Source organism: Lynx rufus, unplaced genomic scaffold, assembly GCF_022079265.1.
Source record: "Lynx rufus isolate CCGP_SWC_20201006 ecotype Redwood Valley unplaced genomic scaffold, mLynRuf1.p SCAF_6, whole genome shotgun sequence".
In the NCBI taxonomy this organism is placed as follows: domain Eukaryota; kingdom Metazoa; phylum Chordata; class Mammalia; order Carnivora; family Felidae; genus Lynx; species Lynx rufus.
In genome coordinates, this window is record NW_025814878.1 from 49308833 (window position 1) to 49332295 (window position 23463).

The 23463-nt window shown below is 37.8% G+C and overlaps 1 protein-coding gene across 1 annotated transcript in view; it reads left to right on the top strand.

The window, feature by feature from the left end:
- The window catches only part of PDSS2 (decaprenyl diphosphate synthase subunit 2), a 263575-nt gene that overhangs the window by 87750 nt on the left and 152362 nt on the right, over nt 1-23463 (top strand). Inside the window, exon 2 of the mRNA XM_047101881.1 lies at nt 21866-22000. Within this exon, the coding sequence (XP_046957837.1) occupies nt 21866-22000 (135 nt within the window). The remainder of the gene's footprint in view (nt 1-21865; nt 22001-23463) is intronic.

Sequence of the window (23463 nt, forward strand, 5' to 3'; positions counted from 1 at the left end):
TCCCCCAGTTTTAAAAGATATACATGTGTTTGTTTAATTATTTAAGTTTGAATAAAAATTTAATTCTTAGTAGGGGTACCTAGATGGTTCAGTCGGTTAAGAGTGCAACTTCGGCTCAGATTGTGATCTCACGGTTCGTGGGTTTGGGCCCTACGTCCTGCTCTGCACTGACAGCTCAGAGCCCGGAGCCTGCTTCAGATTCTGTGTCTCGCGCTCTGTCTCTGTCTCTTTCTCTCTCAAAACTAAATAAACATTAAAAAATAATAATAATAAATAAAAAATTTTAGTTCTTAATAAACAAAGCTAATTTGGTCTTGTCAGATCAAGACAAAGGCCACTTGTCAATTTTTCGCATTCAAATGTGTTTTAATATGAAAATCTTTGTTTTGGGACCTAGGAGATATTGTATATGAATTTCAGTATCCTTTGTGATCAGGACCATAGAAAAATACCTTTGTATTAAATTAAGCTCTGGAAAGCTAGGCATTGCTTTCACATGCTAATAGATGGAATTTAAATTTGTATTTATTTTTAATCAGTTGCCTGGTACTAAAATAAATTTGGATACCAGCAGCTCATAATAGTTAATAGCCTGTATAAATGGGTCCCAAGACACCTGTTCCTTTATTGTTAATGAAGCTCTATTTTATGTGCAGGAAGACTAGAGTTCCTGTTGATTCTCTGTCCTAGCATATCTCCCTGTCTCCTGTGTGCATATTTAAATAACATTAAGAAATGTTGTTTCCTCTTGTTTTCTGTCATCTCTAGAATTCTGCCAGACACAATTATTCTCTTTAATAGGTTGTTTCTTCCCAAATGCATTAGGGTGATATTTTTTCCTGTTTTGTGTGTTTTGAAATTTTTTTAGAATTAAACCTCAATCATGTAATGTTATGAGGATTTGATATAAAATTATGATGAGTTAATAGCACCAGACACACAAATAGCCAAATAAAGTTTTTCAAGGAAAAAATAAATGACTTGTGGAAATTTTAATAGCCTGCAGAAATGTAAGAAAACAAACAAAAATGTAGCAATCATTTCCAAGGTCCTAGTTTCATCATGGTTTATCCTCTGAGATTACTTAACTATATTTTTCTCTCCATTCTCTATTGCTGACAATTGGGAGAGTTTATAATTACTTTATTTGTATTTGCTATTTCATATCAAGCACAACGTCATTGGTCTTCTTGCAAATAATTTGAGTGGAGAAAACCATGTATATAAAGAACTATTATCACAGTCTACCAGACATTTGCAAGCTTCTATATAGTAGAATTCTGCTACTAATACGTGGTTCAAAGTAACATTTCTGATCCATGTTGTTCATATCTACTCTTTGGGACAGTATATACAGGTTGTTAAGAATTGTTTTTATCTGTGTGCTCCAGAAGGTGATAAAAAGTGTCCTTCTTACCTCTGCAGATTTTCCTTCTCCAAACACCTGAGTTTTCACTACGGTTGGTGATAGTTTAGAGGTCATTCTTGAAGAAGAGAATATCATATTTGTGAAGTAATAAGTGATAATCACACTGCTGCATTTATTTTGTGACTGCTGAAGGTAGAGACTAAGAGGAGTGAAAATTCGCTATTCAGGGGTCTTGCTGATTATGTTAATCTTCAAGAGGTAAACCTTCCTATCTGGAAGAATTCACAGGGGAAGTTTTTTCACACCTCAGTCTTATATTTATTTTGTTGAACTCCTTTATAGTAAAATTAACTATACCATATAATTCAGGACAACAGTCTTGTGCCTCTCTGCAATGGAAAAGCAATCTTAACACTGAATTGTGTGTCCTGAAAAGATGAAAAGTGGTGATTTGAGATCTCTTTCTCATCAGGGGTAAAGGGAAACCTGAATCACAGTCTCTCTGGTGCACTTTAAAATCACACCTGAGGAGAATGGTTTTTGGGTTTTTTTGTTCCTTTAATTTTTTTTAATTGAAGTATAGTTGACACATTGAGGGGTGTGTGATTTTGCCTAACTTGGAATATGCCTAGGATGTTGGTATCATTATATTTAAAGCTCTTTAATTGATTCCGTTTTATTGCCAGGGTTGAGAATCACTCTTAGAAGTTGAGCTAAGCTGGGGGCTGTCGGTTGCTAGGTAGTTTCAGATACACTGAAAACCCCCTGAAAAGGGCTTCTGGTTACATGATCACTCAAGTAATGATCACTCACTGTAGGTAGGCATGTAGGTTTTTTGGGTGAATGAGTTTAGTACCTTGTTGGAGACTCTCCAGCCTCTTGTGAGAAAGGAGGTGCTTTCCTAGTTTCTCCAGGTTTAAATAATTCCCCCAAATTGTGTCATGGCAGCAGTTTTAGTAGACTGTGGAGTTCACTGTAGCTCATCCAAGACACATAATTAAAAATCTTCTTCCCAGTGAGTCAAATATAAATCTAGGACGGTCTCTTCTACTCTTAAAATGTTTTAAATGAAATTTTTTGTTTGTTTCTCATTTAAACCGTGACATACTTTACATCATCCAAATTTACTCCTTTCATAAATATGCATACCCTTTTTCTGTATTCTTATCATGGATTGTTCTGCAAAATGAAGTACCTCACTTCCGATGAACTTACTTTGACGTGAGGAGCATAGAAAGAATTTATAAACGAGGAAAGTCAGCAAATTTAAGGATAGATGCGTGCGAGGGAGACCATAGGACAGGTACCATTTACCGAATGCCGTTTTATAAGTGTAATCAGATGGCTGTTTATGTAATTAAAAATAGTAAATATGCTCCCCATTTTTTTTTTTAAGGTAAGCATTCCTTGCCTAGCTTGGCAAATATGTCAGTGCCTCAAAGCTGGGCCTATTAAGAAAGGTTGCCAGTTGCCAGTGCCCCTGCTGAGCCACCGGCTTAGGAACAGCCTCTTCTGACTGACTGCCTTCCAGATACAGGGTTACTGCTTCAGATGTGTGTTGATCATACATGCAGGAATTGGCTCTTCAAACTTTCGCTGCCAGACTAATCACATTTATAGTTTCTTGGCTTATTTTACTTCTTTAGCAAATAGTACCTAGCAAGTTACCGCAGTTAAACCTGTGGAATTCAGAGCACCTGCACTTCTGAAAGCCACTGCTGTGTACATAGAATGGATTCTAATTTTTAAATAACAGTGTTGCCCTTTGCTTTACAGCCTATTGTTTATTGTAAAGAAACTCTTTGCTCTTCTTAATTTTTCATTTGTTCTTTAAGAAAAGGTGGCCAAGGAATATATTTACAGACAGGGTTCCACTTTTATTATTTCAGTCCATTATTTTCTCCTCATGAGAGTCATATTTGTGGTGATAGGCCCTGCATGGCAAGTGCTGCGAAAACATTTGTACAGAGTCTTGCCAAGGAAGACTGTTGACTGTGGAGTATAGTATAGTGACTTCACTGTTCAAGATCTTCATGTGTTTATTAAAAAGAAAAAAACCTTAGATACTAGTTAATTATATTTGTCTGTCTAAATTACTAGATCTTGTGGTTGGTACATTAAATTTATTAAATAGTTTAAGTGTATTCAGTACAGTATCATAACCGTTTTATTGATATACTGGCAAAGAAACAAACATGACCACTCTTTACCATCTGTTTATGCTATATAAAGAAGACCATGTTGGTTGCCATGGAAACTACATTTCCAAAACCACTGAGTGTTTGCTTAAAATCTCCAACCTTTTAAAATCATAAGCTTTCTTCCTGAGAAAAAGAATAGAAAAGTACATTTTAAAATTTCCACTGATTTTCTAAGTCATTTCTCTGTAAAATTCATTTATTATTTCCAGGCTGTTATTTTACCTCAAGATTTCATAAATTAAATTGAGGGACTCTTAATTTGAGAATCTCTGACATTTTCAGAAACTGGGGACAAAATGTTAATGCTGTCCTATTGAGAGGTGCCACCCCTCTTTTTATAAGTAAAGGCTTTGCTTCTTCAGAAAAACTTTATTGATGTAAAGTTAAAAGGAGTCTGAAGAGGTAACATAATAACACGGTATCCGGGGAGGAAAGGCAGTTGTAATATAATTACAATGGCTAGCCATGTTTAGTTATTGCTGTCATATTAGCTAATATGAGAAAAATTACAGCAGGGAAGGACTTGGCTTTAAACAGACTAGTTTTGACTTTTAAAAGTGTGGCTATTAAAAAATACTCTGTTATAATAAATACAGGAACTATTTTGTGGTAAACTGAAACAAATGGAGTGATTAATGTAAGTTACACGAAAATTACATATTTATAAAAGAGAATTTTTTTAAGTATTTATTTTGAGAGAGCGAGTAGGGAAGAGGCAGAGAGAGGGGGAGAGAGGAGAATCCCAAGCAGGCTCCACACTGTCAGCAGAGCCTGACAATTACTGGCTGAGCCACCCAGGTGTCCCAAAAGATAATTTTTAATAATAGAATTTTAGAGCCTTCTACTGAGTTTTATATATTAAAAATGGGAGGGGAAAAAAATGGAAGGAAATCCTTATTATTTCAATGTATACAACTATAAAGTGCCAAACCAAGGTTATTCTGTTTGCTTTTCCTACTATTGACTTATTTAGGAATATTTAGTACACTTAAGCTCCGTGACTCTTTTCTGTGATATTGAAAAATTAAAAGATAACCATGGCACATCCTTAAGTTCAATAAAGATAAACTCATAATAGCAATACTAACCTAATAGTTAAGGTTAATTTTCTGCTTTTTTTGAAACATGACTTTTTCTGCATGTTTGCAGGGAAAAAAATGCCGTTTTTGCTGCATTTTCTTATGTAGGTTTGCTTTCATAAAAATACATTTCCTAGCAGCATTTTAAAATTGTGGTATTGTGAAATGGGACTTAGCAGGCCTCTGAATGGATAAACTTAATCATGTTTCTGTGATTCACAAAGTTCCTTTACCAGAAAGTCTTAGTTTATTAGCTCATTCCCCTAAAATCTCATAAAAATATGAAAATATTTTTTTATCATCTGAAAGACTGTTCAGAAGTGTGTATCAATCCAAGGTTCTGTTAATGCTGTTTGGGAGGAAAGTATTGGATCCCACTGTAGTTAGTTAATGTTTTAGAAGAATGCAGACATAGAATAACAGCATTTCTGGAAAGAGTGAGAACATTAGACCTTCTAGATGATCTTAAATAATTTTGCTTTTTAACTATAATTTTTACTAATTTTTTATATAGGCAGTAGCTTGTAAAGTATATCATTTGGAGACCAGAGTGAATGGGAGACCAGAGTACAGAGTGAAGATTGTCAGTGCTTATGTATTGTAGATCACTTTTCAGTTCTTGAATACTATGCAACAGTTAGAGCCATTCAGCAAACATGAATTAAAATATAAACTGTCTGAAGGTGAGGAACACATTGCAAACAGTCAAGCATTTTGGTAGGCCTAACTAATCTATCGATAAGTTTTCTAGTTTTTACCTGTGTATGAATAACAAAGCAAAATAATCCTGAAATATGTTGGCCACAGGATTCACCTGTCTTTTAACCTAGCATTAGTCTGGCTACTTTGTGGATAAGGGGGAAACTTTTGATATCAAATGATACAAATAATACAGTTCTTGTTAACATAACCACACTAGAACTTTATACCAAGGAAAATCATTGCGTACATTTGGGTACCAAATTCATTAGGTTTTTGACAGATGTGTTCAGAGGCAAAGCTTTTACACTTTTATCATTGTCCTCAAATTTATAAGGTTTGGAACATGATTGCCAGTATGGAAAGAATAATTACTTTTGTACCATTTTTTTTTCAATTTTATTTTATTTTTTTCTTTTAATATGGTATAAAACATTTTTGTCTCTAACTTTTATGTCATCCCTAGTTTCTCTCTCTCTGGTAAATTTGAGATAATATTTATTTTGCAGTATCTTTTTTTAAATTTTTTTTTTTAACGTTTATTTATTTTTGGGACAGAGAGAGACAGAGCATGAACGGGGGAGGGTCAGAGAGAGAGGGAGACACAGAATCGGAAACAGGCTCCAGGCTCTGAGCCATCAGCCCAGAGCCTGACGCGGGGCTCGAACTCACGGACCGCGAGATCGTGACCTGGCTGAAGTCGGACGCTTAACCGACTGCGCCACCCAGGCGCCCCTGTAGTATCTTTTTAAAAGCCATTATTTAAAACAAATTCTCTATTTGTGACCTTTTCCCTTATCTTTTCCATTATCATTATTACTAACTGTGTAGTTTTTTTCAGGGTCAGGATAATGACTGTGTATCTCAAATATTGAAACTTTTGCTGTTCAATCATTTGCTTATCAATTTAAACCTCAAATTTTCTTTATATTCATCTAAGAAAATTTGTCAGCAGAAATACATTTTTATCTTCCCAAATCTTTTTTTTTTTTTTTTAATTGAGCTCATGGGACATATTTGCTCAAGAGAAGTAGGGATTATAAGTGTTTACCAATGTCTGGCATGCTCTGATATATGGGGAATGGGGTATTTATATAGTTTCAAAATACCTCCCTACAAGCTTATTGATTGTAAAGAGATAAAGTGTGTCTTTACCGTGAAAAACTCTGGTAGACATCACCTTCCTCAAATGGTCAAAGTGAAAATCTGCTGTGAGAAAACAAACTGAAATTGAGGTGGGAAGAACATAGCATCATTTCCCCAATATTCCTGCCAAAGAGGCACAACCTGAATCTAATCATGAAGAAATGTCTGACAAACCCACACTGAGGGAACTTCTACAAAATAACTCGCCTATGATCTTCAAAATCATCAAGGCTGAAAGTCAAGGAAAAACTAAGAAACTCTTCTAGATTAAAGGAAACCAGAGACAGAGCAACTAAGTGCAATGTATAATTCTGAATTGGATCCTTTTGCTCTAATGAATATGATTGAGATAATTGGCAAAACTTAAACGGCTTCTGAGAATTAGATGGTAGTGATGTGTTACTCACTTTTAAATGGTTCAGGAAAAAAAATTTTCTTTGTCCTGTACTTGTAACTTTTCTGTAAACTTGATATTGTTGGGGCGCCTGGGTGGCTCAGTCAGTTAAGCATCTGACTTCGGCTCAGGTCGTGATCTCCCGGTCCGTGAGTTCGAGCCCCGCGTCGGGCTCTGTGCTGACAGCTCAGAGCCTGGAGCCTGCTTCCGATTCTGTGTCTCCCTCTCTCTCTGCCCCTCCCCCTCTCGTGCTCTGTTTCTCTCTGTCTCAAAAATAAATAAACGTTAAACAAAAAATTAAAAAAAATTTGATATTGTTTTTTAAATGGGGGCAGGGAGGGTGAGGAAAGATGTAGGCCCTGGAATCCTAATGCCTGGGTTAGAATCATGGCTCTACCACTTAACTTATTACTTCTTTGTCTCAGTTTCCTCATCTGTAAAGTTAGAATAGAAAATGGCACCTTACAACATTGTGTGAGGTTCAAGTGAGTGAATGCATATAAAGTGCTAATAAGAGTATTGCGTGCATTTGGGTTTATTTCTGGGATCAAGTGGACAAGATTGAGTTTCTAGTGTATCAATAAGCAGTGTTTAGAATCTTGGACTCTTTATTGTTTGTGGTGCTAAAGTGACCTTTATCTTGGTGGAAACATTTCAGTTTAGAAATGTGAAGTAAACATTGTGCTACAAGGCTGTACATTAGAAGAAATGTAGATGCTAATTTTTTTGAGTAGTTATAGGGTTTAAAAAGTACTAACAATAACTATTTTAATTTGGTTTTATATTCCAATGATTGTTTAAAGGCTCTTCAGCTCTGCACCAACTGGAAACAAAGCCTAGCTTGTTTGTTTTACACCTAAGTTCCCTCTGTCCTTCCACTTTGGAATCATATCCTTGCCTCCACGTTATTGGTCCCTGGGAACCAAAGAACTTCAACAAATAACCAGTAATTATGGGAGCAGCTTTGGAGTCAAATAGGCCCAACTTTGAATTCTGACTCTCCACTTACTTTTGACCTTGGACAAGGTCTCAGCTTTCTCACCTGTAAAATGGAGGGAAGTGTATAGTACCTACTTCATGAAGAGTAGGTAGGTACTGTAAAACTGGTCGCTTGCACCCTCTCCTCCCACTCCCCTTGCCCGTGCTCTTGTCCCCAAAAAGTCATGGTTGTCCATAGGCTCCACTGCCTTATTTGTGGGGAGATGAGAATCTATGACTTTTCTCATTAGTTTTTTCTTATTTCTTGTGAAATTAAAGGCTGTCATTCTTAGCTTATGCCCCAAACTCTTCTGGAAGGAAAACTTTGAGGGAGAACTGGCATCCTTATGAAGCAAAGCCTAATCATGACCACAGCATTTTTTTTTTTTTTTTTTTTGTATTTCATGGTACTTTAGAGCTATAGTGCTATCCTTTACCTTTTAAAAATGAATTATTTTAGGGCAGCTGGTTGGCTCAATCAGTTCAGCGTCCGATTTCGGTTCAGGTCATGAACTCGCGGTCTCTGAGTTTGAGCCCCACATCGTTGGGCTCTGTGCTGACAGCTCACAGCCGGAAGCCTGCTTTGGATTCTATGTCTCCCTCTCTTTTTGCCCCTCCCCCACTTGTGCACATGCGCATGCACTCTCTCTCTCTCTCTCTCTCTCTCTCAAAAATAAATAAACAATAGCCAAATTATGGAAAGAGCCTAAATGTGCCTCAACTGATGAATGGATAAAGAAATTGTGGTTTATATACACAATGGAATACTACTTGGCAATGAGAAAGAATGAAATCTGGCCTTTTGTAGCCAACATGGATGGAACTGGAGAGTGTTATGCTAAGTGAAATAAGTCATACAGAGAAAGACAAATACCATATGTTTTCACTCTTATGTGGATCCTGAGAAACTTAACAGAAGACCATGGGGAAGGGGAAGGATAAAAAAAAAAAAAGGTTAGAGAGGGAGGGAGCCAAAACATAAGAGACTCTTAAAACTGAGAACAAACTGAGGGTTGATGGGGGGGGTGGGAGGGAGAGGGGGGTGGGTGATGGGTATTGAGCAGGGCACCTTCTGGGATGAGCACTGGGTGTTGTATGGAAACCAATTTGACAATAAATTTCATATTAAAAATAAATAAATACTAAAAAATGTTTTTTAATGAATTATTTTAGTATGAATTAGGACAAAATACAGCTATTAGGATGGGAACAAAAAATCTCTAAACATAAATTTCCTGTCTTATTTTAATATATTCCTAGAAATAAAACTGGAATGTATATAAATTATCCAATTAACTCTTTTCATGGAGAAATTCACATTCCGCCCGATTTCAAGGAAAGCATTCAAGGTGTTCAGCGAAAATGGTGAAAAATGTCATCTGTTCCTTCCCTAAAAGTTGTAATTTTATGGACTGTTTCAGAGGATCGACTGTCCCAGGCCACCAAAAGGGCACAGGGCCATAAGCCATAAGCTGGGCCTATGAAGATCTTCATTTCGGTATAAGATTCCTTGGGTATGGTGTAGACCCTGGCTACTCCTTCAGTCTGTGAGGGTTTTTGTTGTTGTTTTTTAGTTGTGGTTTCTAACCTGGACAGCACTCTCACTGCAGTGCAAACTTTGCTCAGCCTCTCTGTGAATGGGCGCTATTCAAGGCTTCCCGTGGCCTTGTGTTTAATGGACCGCAAATCCTCTGGCTCTGTGCTGCCTGTGAGTCTTGTTGAACTTGAGTATAAGGAGAAGGCTGCACTCAGCTGCTCATCCAGCTCTCAATACACCAGACCTATAATCAAGAGAAGTTTCAAGAAGGTGCTTAGGAGAAATTAACTTTAAAATTTTTTCCATACTTCTTACCTATAAGGTACTTTCTAAGCCCTCGTTCTAAGCCACCATTCATCTTTGCTCTCTGTATTTTAATGCTGCTGTGATCATCATTTCTCTAGTTTGAGTGAACATGGGCTTTGGAGGCAGACAACTGAATTGAGCCCCAGGTCTCTCACTTCTTGGTTATATAATCTTGGGCAGATTACCTTATTAATTCATTCAAGTAAGTATTTATTGAATGTCTGTGTGTGCCAGGCACTATTCTAAGCACTAGAGACACAACTGTAGACAAGTAAATATGTTGTAACACGCTTACATTCTACTCAAGGGAGACAATAACTAAAATAAATGAATACAACTATGTAGTTTATCAGTGGTAATCATTGATCCAGAGAAAATAAACTATGAGCCTCAGTATCCTCATCAATAAAAAGAGGAAAACTGCCACCTCACAGGATGGTTGTCAGGTTAGATGAGCTAACACCTCTGAAGGCTTGGGGCTGTACCAGGGTGGATGAGACCATCAGTCTATCCTCTACCCCCCTCTCTCCCCAGGAAGCTTGCTGGCAGTCTGGTAAATGAGAGATTTCTTCCCAGAGCCTTGTGACCTGGTAGAGTACAGCAAGTGTTACTGTTACTTGAGGATTAAATTGGCTAGAATAATCTGTGTAATTTATTCCAAGCTTCCCTCTCTTCGTTCAGTAGGTGCCATCCTATTAATTAATACCACGTGAATGAAGCTATAAAAAATCGGCACACATAGTTTGGGAGATGCTACTATCATAATAACCTTTCCCCTTTACTACCTCTGTTGGTGGCTATTTTATTTATTTGTTTGCTTATTTTTTTTTTAATTTTTTTTTCAACGTTTATTTATTTTTGGGACAGAGAGAGACAGAGCATGAACGGGGGAGGGGCAGAGAGAGAGGGAGACACAGAATCGGAAACAGGCTCCAGGCTCTGAGCCATCAGCCCAGAACCTGACGCGGGGCTCGAACTCACGGACCGCAAGATTGTGACCTGAGCTGAAGTCGGACGCTTAACTGACTGCGCCACCCAGGCGCCCCATTATTATTATTTTTTAAAGTAATCTCTACCCCCAACCTGGGGTTCAAACTCACGACCCTAAGATAAGTCGCACACTCCACCAACTGAGCCAGACTGGTGTTCTGGGTGCCTATTTTATTTTTTTTAATTTCTTTTTTAATGTTTATTTTTGAGAGAGAGAGAGAGAGAGAGAGAGAGAGAGACAGAGCGCGAGTGGGGGAGGGGTAGAAAGAGAGGGAGACACAGAATCTGAAGCAGGCTCCAGGCCCTGAGCTGTCAGCACAGAGGCTGATGCAGGACTCAAACCACACACTGTTAGATCACTACCTGAGCTGAAGTCAGATGCTTGACCACCTGACCCACCCAGGCAACCACCCCAGGTGGCTTTTTAAAATATTTATAAGATCTTAATGTTATTGGATGGCAATATTTGTGATTATGAGAGCTAACAGTTTTGAACAACACAGGCAGTCAATCATGAGACCTTTTCTCTGGTGGAGATTATGTAAAAGATGAATACAAGCAGTCTGTGTCCCACCACCTGTCACTTCTAATTCGCATATTTTGGATTCCTGTATCTTGATTTCAGTGTTGATTTTGGAAAAATAAAAGAGATGTCCCTAAAAATTTTGCACTTGATTTCTGAGCCACCATGTTGCAATAATATGGTTTTAGATCTTGGTTGTTTTTCTATTCAATTTTTAAAAACTCATTTCTCTTGCCACAATCCAGGATGTACTTTGCTGCATCCCAGCCCCCACCCCAATTTTCCCTTAAGGTATTATCTGTTTCTCTATAAAGTGTTTCATCATTTTTTCCCCCAACTTGTTTATTTTTACTGGCTTCAACCATCTGCTATTGTATCTTTACTTTTGGCTTCACTTCTTAATGTTATGTAAAAGCCAACTGAATGACCTTTTACCTTTTTCTCTTTTCCAACTTATTTTAATGCATATATTCTAAATTTTGCACACTTGAACCACCTTCATTAGCTAATAGGACTGATGCACCAAGTACTAAACAAATTGAGTATTACGTTAAGATGTTCTTTTTACTAAAGAGATTCTTTTCTGATAAAAAATGTGCTTACGTGCTAACCGAGTAAAACCATAGAAAATTATGGAAGATTAATCAGGACTGCAAGTTGAGAAAAGCACTGAGCATTAAGGGAACACTCATTCATGTTTGGTTGATTTATTCCCTGCGCAGACGGATGGTGGTAGTAGGAGGTGTAATTCACAGTGCTAGCTCTTAGCCAGTGTCACTGCTTGAGTGGTAGTGTGAGTCTCCTGTGTCTGTGTAGTGTAATGATGCCTGTATTCCAGCACTTGATTTTTCTACTCCTTTGCTTCCACACTAAATCGCTGTGTAAAAATGTGAACAAAAGGGGTCTGTATGTAAAAATTATTGTATGAGATCATTTTAACAGAGCTTTCAGTGTGATCAAAATATTATTTTTTAAAATGTCCCTATTTTTCTACATTGGTATTTTAAAATAAATCTCCAATTATCATCTGAGTGGGAAAGTCTTTGTGCATTGTTGTTGTTTTTCTGGTGGTATGTTTAATTCCAAGGTGGCCAGCCTATATCTTATTGCAACCTTGATCAATTATGGCATTATTTTATACTTCTCTTTTATTTCAGTCACGTATCATTAAACTACTGGTGTTCAGTAATCATTTCTGAAAAGCTCCTGGCTTGATTTCTACCCTTGCTCAACAATCCCTGTGCCCTACCCCCATTCTACTTTCTCTTCTCTCTTGCTTCCTTTTTTTCCAGCGCCTGACTTCTGCCACATGCCCATCAAACCTAATTGCAGCTTTGGGAGGACTTTGGTAAGCCAGTTCCTTGGCCCTGATGTCCCTCAGGGATTTAATTCGGGTGGGATGTGCATGTGGCCCTCGAGCCATGTCAGTGACTGCTACAGCTCCCAGATTCTAAGGGCTGGTCACCTCAGGCCCTAAAGTTGTTTCAAGTCTAGGGCAGTTTAGTCTCAGGATAGATATGGCAGGAATAATACAATTTGGGTCATTTTGTCAATGGAAATTAACCTCCAGTTCTTCTGCTAATTTTACATAAAAATCTGTGACATGTGGACTATTTTTAGTCTCCCTCAAATTATAGTGCTTTAAAACAATTTTCATGAGTATTAATTTTTTTCTTTTACAACTGAGTAATATTACTGTCATTGAATTGCTAATTATATATATATATATATATTTTTTTTTTTTTAACAGCACTTCTTTGATACCATTTAAACATTGGCCTTGTGTCTAAATCTTAGAGAAATTAAAGGTGAAATAGGAGAACCCACAAGGCACCCAACATTGGACTCTGGGGTTCATTAAACGTGGGTTAAATTTTTTTCTTGAAATGAGAAACACAACTATAATGTAGTAAGTCATCTGCCTTCCTAAAATTCTGTTATTCTTAAAATATAGTACTTTTTTCTCCAGACTTAAAAAGAGATCTGTGCTCTTATGCATTTTAGGAAATAGATCACCCTTAACCTAAAAATCCGTTGATTAACGCTTGTTACCATTTAGGGGTATTTGCTTCATATCTTGTTTCTTTTCATTTTTTAAACAAACTATTATAACGTACAGAAAAATACAAGGCTACTCTGTATATTGAACACCTATATAATGATACCCAGATTTAAAAGATTAATTTTGCCATATTTTTTTCCAGTTTTTGTCCTTGGCCTTGTTTATATGCATATGTATGTGCATATATTGAAACATAGTTGAGATATTATATATACAGTTTTATATTCTGTCTTCATTTAACATTTTAAGTATTTTTCCATGTCATTAAAAAAATTGTAATGCTTTCTTATAACACTAAATTTGCTCTTGTATATGGACGGATTTTTTTGTTTTTAAACAGTGATATTTCTATTTCTACTTAATTTTACATTTTATTTCCAGTTCTTTTGACTTTATATGTCACATACTTTACATGACTTAAAACGCTATTTTTCAAAACACTGCAGGTTGCAACTCATTAATGGGTCACAAAATCAGTTTAGCAGGTTGTAATCAGCATTAAAAAAAAATGGAAAGATCAGAGTATTTCTGTGATTCTTTGGCAAAAACTGCACACATTGTAGTTGATCCTTTTGTTTCAGTCATCTGTGTATAAATAAACTTAAAAAATTTTTAACTAGGGATTGTAGTCACAGTCCTAAAGACTTATTAGGAATCTTTTCAATCAACCTACTTCATGTATGTTAGATTTGACATTTATCTTTGATGCTTACATTTTTTGGATTGACTTACTGGAATTGGATATATTAAGAGTGGGATAATAACATAGTAAAACTCTATACCTCTAGGAGTTAGCATTGGAGGGAGTTATTCTCGTGGAGGTCTGAGCAGTGCTGATCTTTCCCTTATTTTGAGGTGCTTTGAGCTGACCCAAGGGTGCTGGTCCCTTCTTTGTAGGTAGTAAATTGTTTCCTTAATATTTGACTATAAATGTACCAAAAGATTGTGATTTGGATCATGGCATAAGTGAGAATTCTGAACTCGTGAGCATACATCTCAAAAGTTTTCTCTTGTGCCCCAATTCTGCCGTCCTACCTCAGCTCTCCATCTGGAACTAATCCCTACCTTCTGTTCAAAGTGAGGACAGCCTTCTCTCATGGGCACTGATGCAGCAGTGAATTCAGTCACTTCTCCTAAATGAGGAAACAAAACACATAAACACTCCAATATATTGATTTCTCTCTATTTAAAACTTAAGGGGTAAGTCCTTCAATGTGGTATAATTCTCCAATACAGTAACTTTTCAGTGTAGCATTAAAATCTCAGCGTGTTTTTTAGAATATGTGGGGGCTTTTCTCCTGTGTGGCTATCACTCTTAAAGAATATACTCTGATTTAGGAAGAGGGACTCAATACGTGGAGCTGAATGCCTGAATGTAGCAAATGGAGAGCAGGGGAGATGAGGAAAGTCGGGAATAGTAATGGGGCTGTTTGGGTGGGATGTGTGAGATGGAGAATCTGCTGTTCTACTTCTTGAAGCTATTTATTCTCTCATCTTGTATTTTTTGGAGTCCTATTCTATGTCAGTTACTCTGCTAGGTGCAGGGCATCCAGAGATGATGAGCCTGAGTCCCTTCAAGGTTCTCACAGGTTTGTGAGGTAGTACCTGTGAGCAAATAATTAAATAGCTAGGTCGTAAAGCATTAGTGAGCCTAGGCTCTGAGCTCCAAATTACATCTAGATCTTGGCGCTTCCATGACTAATTGACTAGTGTGACTAGTAATTATTTCACTTTTCTCAGCCTTTTTTTCTAATTTTCCTCATCTGTGAAGAGATGTTACCAGTCACCTTGCATGGATTTTGTGAGAATTAGAGCATATGCACAGAAAACAGCACGGGCCTGGCATTATAGCATGTTGTAGTTGTTGTTGTTTGTCTGTGTCATCTCTATCACTTTTATCAGTGTTTTTAGTGCAAAACTAGAGGTTTGTAGTAAGTACCATAAAAGCCAACGGAAGGGGCAACTACTGGCCCTCGTTCCTATACACTGCTCTGTTATAGTTCTTTGCCTCCACTGTGCATACATGTTCATACTTCTTTCTGGGTATCTGTAGAGACTCATTTGTTTGTGGAAAGCTTTGTTCCTTCATGTTGGTTACTCATCCTTCCTCAGTACCCTAAAGTAAAGGAATTCTCCGAGGTTCCTTTTCTCTTCTCTTTCCTACTTTTCTCTTTTTTCTCTCCTCAAAAACTCATCCATCACTTCCTACTGGTTCAGCCATCACCTCTTTGAAGATGCTTCCCAAATCTCTGGCCACAGCATTTCCAGCTGCCTGCTGGGCATCTCCATCTGGAAGCCTTTCTTGCATTCAAAGTTAACATGTCCAAAACTGAGCTCATTAATTCCCCATTAACTCTCCTTCTTCTTCCAATCCCCGTGAATGTTAGCATCATCATCTCCAGGAAACAGGTTTGAACCTCACATTCAGCCCTTACCTTTCCTTCGCAGCATGCGGAGAGGGGAGACCCTCATGCATTCGGCTGGCCAGACTAGCCTGTTCCACCTCCATGCTGCTGCCATTGCTCAGCTCTTCTCTTCCATCCCTGCTGCCACTGCCCTGATTTAGGCCCTCATTATCTCCCACCTGGACTATTGGAAGAAGCTACTCCTAACTAATCTTCTGTCTCCCTTTCACTGCACCCACCATGCTACTGCCAGAGTAACAATATTAGGCCCAGAGTAACAGTTTTAGTCTTTAGCTCTGATCACATTACTCCCTTGCTGACAAACCATCCCTGCCTTCAGATGGCCTGCAGAATGAAGTCGCAACTCTAAACCTGACTTTCAAGGCCCTTCATTCTTTAGGCTGTCTTTTTTCTGGGCTTGCTCACCTTCACATAGTGCCCAGATGGGTAGCCCCACAGCTCCTAAACCTGCTCCTCATTCTTCCACTTTCTTGTCACACATAACCTGTTTCTCCTAAAATACCCCTCTTTCCATTCCATTAATCCTATCCCATTCCTACCTCCATTCTCTGCTCAGGGAAGTCTAAGCACCTCTTGGCCTCAGTCTGAATGCTACCAGTCTGAATGTTAGAGGAGCACCTCTAACAAGAAGCAGTTTTCTTTCTTCCTCCATGTACTGATAGCTTTTTGTTACTCTACTATCTTTGATATCTGTTCCTTGGATTATTCAATTTAACCATATCTTGAACCTATTATTATAGCTCTTGTATTACACCACTTATTTCTTTGTATACATCTCATGTTTGGTACATAATGTGTTGAAGAAATGGAATTTAAGATATATGGAAAGGCGCCATAGCTGCGATTTGAGGACTTGAAATATTTACAGGATTGGGTTAAGGAAGAGAAATTGGCCAGTAGTTATGGAAAGATTCAACAATGCGGTGAAAACCGCAGTTAGCCATAGAAATCATAATGTGAGAAGGAAACAGAGCTGGGGTGCACAAAGTTTCACCTGATATTCAGTCCTTATTTCCTTGAAATTGTGTACCTATTAGAATATTAGTGTATGTTTGCTGTTCATCTGTTATAGATCTAGGGCAGAATTTTGGAGGAGGCCAAGTTTCTCCCCACCTCCAAAATTCAAGTACAGACTTTTCTGGGTGTAAATTATATTTATTATAACATATAATTTAAAAATAAAATATTTTAAATATAATTTAAAAGTACTGCTATACCTATATTAATTAGCTAATTTTCTAGGACTACATAGTATCCAACATCTACTGAAATTGAATTGAAATATTACTTGAGATTTGGTACTTCTCTAGTTTGTCAACCATGCTACCCCCACATTTCTTTTTCTTTTTTAAAAGTTTTTTAAATGTTTATTTTTGAGAGGGAGACAGAGACAGAGCATGAGCGGGGAAGGGGCAGAGAGAAACAGAGATATGGAATCCCAAGCAAGCTCCAGTCTCTGAGCTGTCAGCACAGAGCCTGACGCAGGGCTCAAACTCATGAGCTGTGAGATTATGACCTGAGCCAGTCAGATGCTTAACAGACCGAGCTACCCAGGTACCCTGCTACCGCCATATTTCTCATTGACTACTGCAAAAGCCTCCTAACTGATCCTCATACCACTTTGTTTCCTTCTTTCCCCTCCAACCAAGTCGTTTCTCCACTGATGACAGGATTTTCTGGGGTTGTTTGTTTGTTTGTTTGTTTGATTTTAAATATCATGTCACCAGGTGCTTAATAAAATACTGCCATGGCTTCACATTGCTCTTTTAGGTAAAGAGCAAAAGTCTTACCATGGCCTGTTTGACCTGTGTGGTCTCTCCTGTCTCTCCAGCCTCATTTCGTACGGTGCTCTCAGCCTCACATATACCTGTTTTTGTGCAGCAGATATACTCCTCTGTTCTGTTCTCTTCCCACCATCCCCTTTTACATCCCTTGCTCTTCCTTTGGGTATCAACTCAGTCATCGCGTCCTCAGGGAAGCCTCTGACTTTGCTTGCTAAGTCAGTTCCCCTATTATAAGCCCTCACAGTACCATCTTTTTCGTTTGTGGCATTTGTTACTGTTGTAATTTTATGTTTATTCATGATTCTTTCATTATTTCCAGTCTCTTCCGCTCACTTGCAAGTTCCACAAGCTCTGTGACCGGTTTAGCTTGTCATTGCACCTCTGCCTCGCACAGCGCCTGATGTATGGAAAAGGTTCAGTCTGTATTAGTTGAACGAACGAATGATGAAGTTTTTGTTTACATTGGCTAAAAGGAACACAGTTCTGTAGAACTTTAGTGATAAAGATTATGAGGTACGAAATACTGCTTTCATTCATGACATTATAATTTTGATGACAATAAAGGATTCTTCCAACTTTTATACCTATTATACATATTGTAGAGTATTGGATAATTAAATAAGTGAGGTGAGACCATAAAGAACCCAGAGTAAGGAAAAACTTCAGATGTCACATAGACCAGGCTCCTCTCTAAGGTGTACACATCAGAGGCTGTGCAGCTTCCTGAACGTCTCTGTTAACGAGGGACTCAGCATCACCAGCGGCTACTTCGTGTTTTCTTCATGTCGAGTCAAAATTGTCCTGCCATATTTTCTATCCGGTAATGTCAGTTTCTACAGTAATTCTGTCTCCTCTACAGACAGAAGGAGCCCTTTCCAATAGTAGACAGCTCTCGTGAATTCCTCTAGCTTTCGTTCTCCTTGCTCTTCCCCTCGCACGCTGTGCTCCTGCCATGTTGGTTCTGGAAATAGCTGTGTCCTCCTGTCTTTCCTCCAAACCTTCACCCGTATTGTTTCTTCTTTGGAACACTTTTTTTTCCTTCACTTCCCCTCCCAGCTTTACCTCCCCTGGCTACCTCCTTTTCATCTTTTAGGTCTCAGGTCTCTTTTGCTCCCAGTTATGTTAGTTGCCCCTTCTTTCTGCTCCCTCAGTCCTTGCTCATCCCCTAGAGTAGCTCATGCCACATTTTACTGGGATTATTAATCCAGACTGTATTATCCACAAGAAGGGAGACCACAGCTCATCATCATGCCCTTCACTGTTGTTTAGTACTATGCCTAACATGCAGTAAGCATTCATTACATTTTTGCCCCAATAAATTTGAGAACGCCAACTTTACCATTCTCCAAGCTAGCATCTGTAGCTTTTTCTTGAGGCATGCATGTGGTAGTGTAGGATTCACCATCTTCTAGACATGTTCTAGCTGTTTGGTGTCCATCCTGAAGAGAGGCACTAAGAGTTCATGCTGTTTCAGGCCTGGACTATGTGAAACATACTATCTCTGTAAAGTTAGAATCCTAGGGATTTTTTATGCTCAGGAGCAAAATTTCTTATTCTCTGGTTGTGAGCTAATTTTGAGCTGTGGACATTATCAGTTTATCTTAGTACTGTTTTATTAAGAGTGTTAATGAAGTAAATTTAAAGAAGTGTTTGAAAGCAGTTTTTAAATTTACTTAAGCTGTTCATCTATTCTCTGGTTGTTAACACTGACTTGCATGAAAATTAGTGGTCAGAAGGTGTGCTTTTCTGACTGTTCTCTTGATTTCTATTAGCCAGTCCACTATGGGTTATCTTCCTGACCTTTTCAGAATGTGTTCTAAAAGTGTCAAGTGTTTCAGGGATATATGATGTTTGCAGGGGTCGGGGGTGTGTGGGAAGAATTCCTTAACTTTTGTTATTTGGGGAGGTAGGAAAGGAAACTTCTAAGAGATTATGTATGTGGGTAGAATGGGCTAGGCTTTGAGAGATAGGAGGAGAAATGGACTAGAAGAAAGAAAAAATACGAGTTGAGAAAAAAATAGGTGGCAAAAAAGTAATAAGGACAGAGAATGTAATTTTCTGATTAAGTGATCATCTACCATGTGCTTCCACAATGTTATATGCTTTACTCATGTTGCCTCTTTCATACAGTGACTATGGAAAGTAAGCATTGCTAACCTCATTTTATAGAAGAGGTAATGGTCTCCAAGTCCTACAGCTAATGAATGGGAGAAGAGTTTTTGTTAAACTTGTTTCTAAAGCTGCACTCTTCTAATTTGACTTAGTAAGTAGCTTTTGTATATGAGCTGAAGATGATTGGAGAGTCATTATAGCATGATGGTTAAGAGTGTATGTAGATTGTAGAGCCAGTTGGCACGGGTGGTCACGTCTTTGCTTCATCAAGGCTCTACCGCCTACCAGCTAAGAGCAAGTTGCTTGATCTCTTTGTGTGCCTCATTCTCCTTATTCATCTGCAAAATCAGGGTAATTGTGGTGCCTTCCTCTTGAAGTTGTCCTGAATTAATTTAGTTAATATGTAGTAAATTGTTAGAACAGTTCTTGGCATATGTGAAGCACTGTGTAAGTGTTGGCTGTTGTTGTTTGTGTGTGTCTCCTGTGAAAGGTCCCGTCTCTGAACTTTGAAGATGTCAAAAGTGTTGCCACAGCTGTTTCATCAGCATGATTTAGTCAAACTTTTCTCAAAAGTAAGCCTTTCAGAGTTCTTACCATGTCATCATATCTTCATCCCTAACCAGACTCAACCCCCAGAACATAAGCACAGGCTCACACACAGCATCACCCTCCTCTTTTCCCTTTCTAGAATTAAGAACCAATTCAGACCTTGTCTTTAATATTATCTAAGAAGGGAAGAATTCACCTTTGGTAATACATTAATAAGGATCTAAGAGCATAAGTTAAAATTTGTAATTCAAAGCAAAAAGCTTAGAAAGCCCTCCCATTTTACATTTACTTGTTCCAAAATGGAGTGCTTCCCAGCCTCCCTGCATTTCGGGTCTACAGGATTTTAAGTAGAAAGTTACATGATAATGAAGAGCTTTGGATATTTCTGATGATTCTTTGTTGCTCTTGTGATATAACAATGGCTGTAAATTAACTTTTTTTTCCTAGGAAATTAGAACTTCTTTTTAAAAATTACTAATGCCTCAAACTTGCTGATGATCACTTACTGCATTGTGGAGAAATATAATTAGAGAAGGAGCTATATCTATTCCTTTTCAGAGAACCTGAAGTTCTGCTTTATTTTGAAACCAATGAGGGTACAAAGGGGACCTTTTTAAAAATTTGTTTGAAGGCAAAGGGGCAAAAATTTTCCTTAAGTAATGAACTAACTCATTAATTTTGGCTATATGAATTTAAATTAGTTCTTTGTTCAGAATTTACGAAGGAAGACTTAATAATTTAATGGAGTATTATATTACAAACTTTTAATGCTTTTTCCACTACATTCAAGAACTATGTTCATAACATGTACATAATACCTATTTGATTAGTGCTCATGAGCTTTGTTCTAAATATTAATTTATTATAATATATTGTCCATCTTTTGTTCGTTCTTTCCCTTTCTTCCTCTTTCTTTCTTTCTTTCTTTCTTTCTTTCTGTCTTTCTGTCTTTCTGTCTTTCTGTCTTTCTTTCTGATGATGATGCCATTTAGTTCTTGTGTGACACCCATTTGCAATACTTGGAGATAAAAAACAAAACAAAACAAAACATGTATTCCTGGCCTTAGTTATAGTAAAAATTATGGAAATTCAATACTCATAGCAAAAATAAAATGACATGCTAAGTTAAAGCCATATTGTTATCTAGAATGATAATGCTTTCCATAAATAATAGGAAATGGCAACACTTGCTGATGGCATACATTTCCATTTTACTTACCAAATAAATTTTTAAGTCATTTGAGTTTGCCACTTTAATTCTCTGAGTATCTTCTCTACGTGTGAAGACAGAAATCATTTTTTGCCCCTCTCCCTTACCACCATCATCACCAAATAACATCACTTCATCTAAGCCATACAATTTGTATTTCAGTTGCTGTCAGCTACCATAAAGCACTTTAAAACTGTGGGTTGAGCAGATGGTTGAGATTGTGAGATGTAGTGTACAGATCGTAGCAAAACCCAGAAACAGGAGGAAGCCAGATCATTAGGTCCCACAATTGGAGACTGTCGCTTTTAAAACCAGCCCTGGGTTTCTCTAGTTGATTCCTGAACTCATGGCTTCCTCCTGTTAGCTCTTCCCCCAGTTCTGTTTCTGTGAACAAGTCCCATTCTCTGACTTTGGAAGTATAGGTGAATGGTAGCAATTTCCTAACTTGATCTGACTGATTCTGTGAAAATATGTTAATCCTCTTCTTTCTTTGTTGGCAGGGGGCTTGTACATGAGAGCCGGCATAACCTCCAGTTGAGGGGCTTGGTGGTGTTACTTATTTCTAAAGCAGCTGGGCCCAGCAGCATGAATGCATCATGTCAGAACTATGATATGGTCAGTGGGATCTATTCATGGTAAGAAGAACTTAGTCTTTTGACATCACTCTCTAAATTGTGTTTCCTCTTACTGAACAGTGGTCAGTGGAAATCACTATTTAGTTTTTTGTCATTCTCTGATTCAAGGATAGATTAAAATATTTTATAAGGTTAAAAATGTATTTTTATTGTTCTCTTTTTAAAAGTTTACTTATTGATTTATTTAAGCAGTCTGTACACCCAGTGTGAGGCTCAAACTCACAACCCCGAGATCAAGAGTCGAATGCTCCTCCAACTGAGCCAGCCAGGAATCCCCACCTTTTATTAATGTAATTTTATTGCTCTTAACAAGTTTGACAGACTTAGCAGCTCCAAGCATAACTGGGAAATCCCTGTACATTTGTGTTGAAAACTTTCATTTCTACTCTGGGCATTTATAGGCTTCTATTCATGAGGTGCCTGGGTATCTCAGTCAATTAAACATCTGACTCTTGATTTCGGCTCAGGTCACAGTCGTGGGATTGAGCCCCGCCGTGAGCTCTGCACTGAGGTAGAGCCTGCCTAAGACTCTCTTTCTCTCTCTCTCTGCCCCTCAACCCCCTTTGTGCTCTCTCCCTAAAATTAAAAAAGATAAATTTCTATTCATGACTACCTCTCCTTGATTATCATGGTATCATTGTATTTTTATAGAGATTTACTCTAGGATTTACGGTTTTAAACCTACTCAGAATGATACCTAGTTATAAAATAATGATGCAGCTATCATTTTAGGAGAGGTAGTATACTTCAAATGCTGCATCATTTATTTTATTATGCTTCTTTTTATGGTGAAGAGGTTTTTACTAAAGTTACTTAGGATAAGAAATTTTTTCTCCTTGGGGCACCTGGGTGGCTCAATCGGTTAAGCGTCTCACTTTGGCTCAGGTCATGAACTCGCGGTCTGTGAGTTCAAGCCCTGCGTCGGGCTCTGTGCTGACGGCTCAGAGCCTGGAGCCTGTTTTGAATTCTGGGTCTCCCTCTCTCTCTGCCCCTCCCCTGCTCATGCTCTGTGTCTCTGTCTCTCAAAAATACATAAACATTAAAAAAAATTTTTTTAATAAAAAAAAAAGGAAATTTTTTTCTCTTCTCTCATATGTTTAGACTAAACAATAAATCTATGAGAGGACACCCAGGTGGCTCAGTTGATTGAGCATCTGACTTCAGCTCAGGTTATGATCTCATCATTTGTGAGTTCAAGCCCCATATCGGGCTCTCTGCTGTCAGTTCAGAGCCTGCTTCAGATCCTCTGTCCCCATCTCTCTCTCTCTGCCCCTCCCCTGCTCACACGAGAGTACATGCTCTCTCTCTCTCTTTCTCAAAAATAAGTAAACATTAAAAAAAATTTATGAGTATGAGTCATTTTTGCTACATATAAAACAAACTTAAAATTTTCAGTTTTATTTTTTTAAATCACTGCATATTTTTAGTAACAGTGTATCAACAATAACTTTATTTAATTTAGT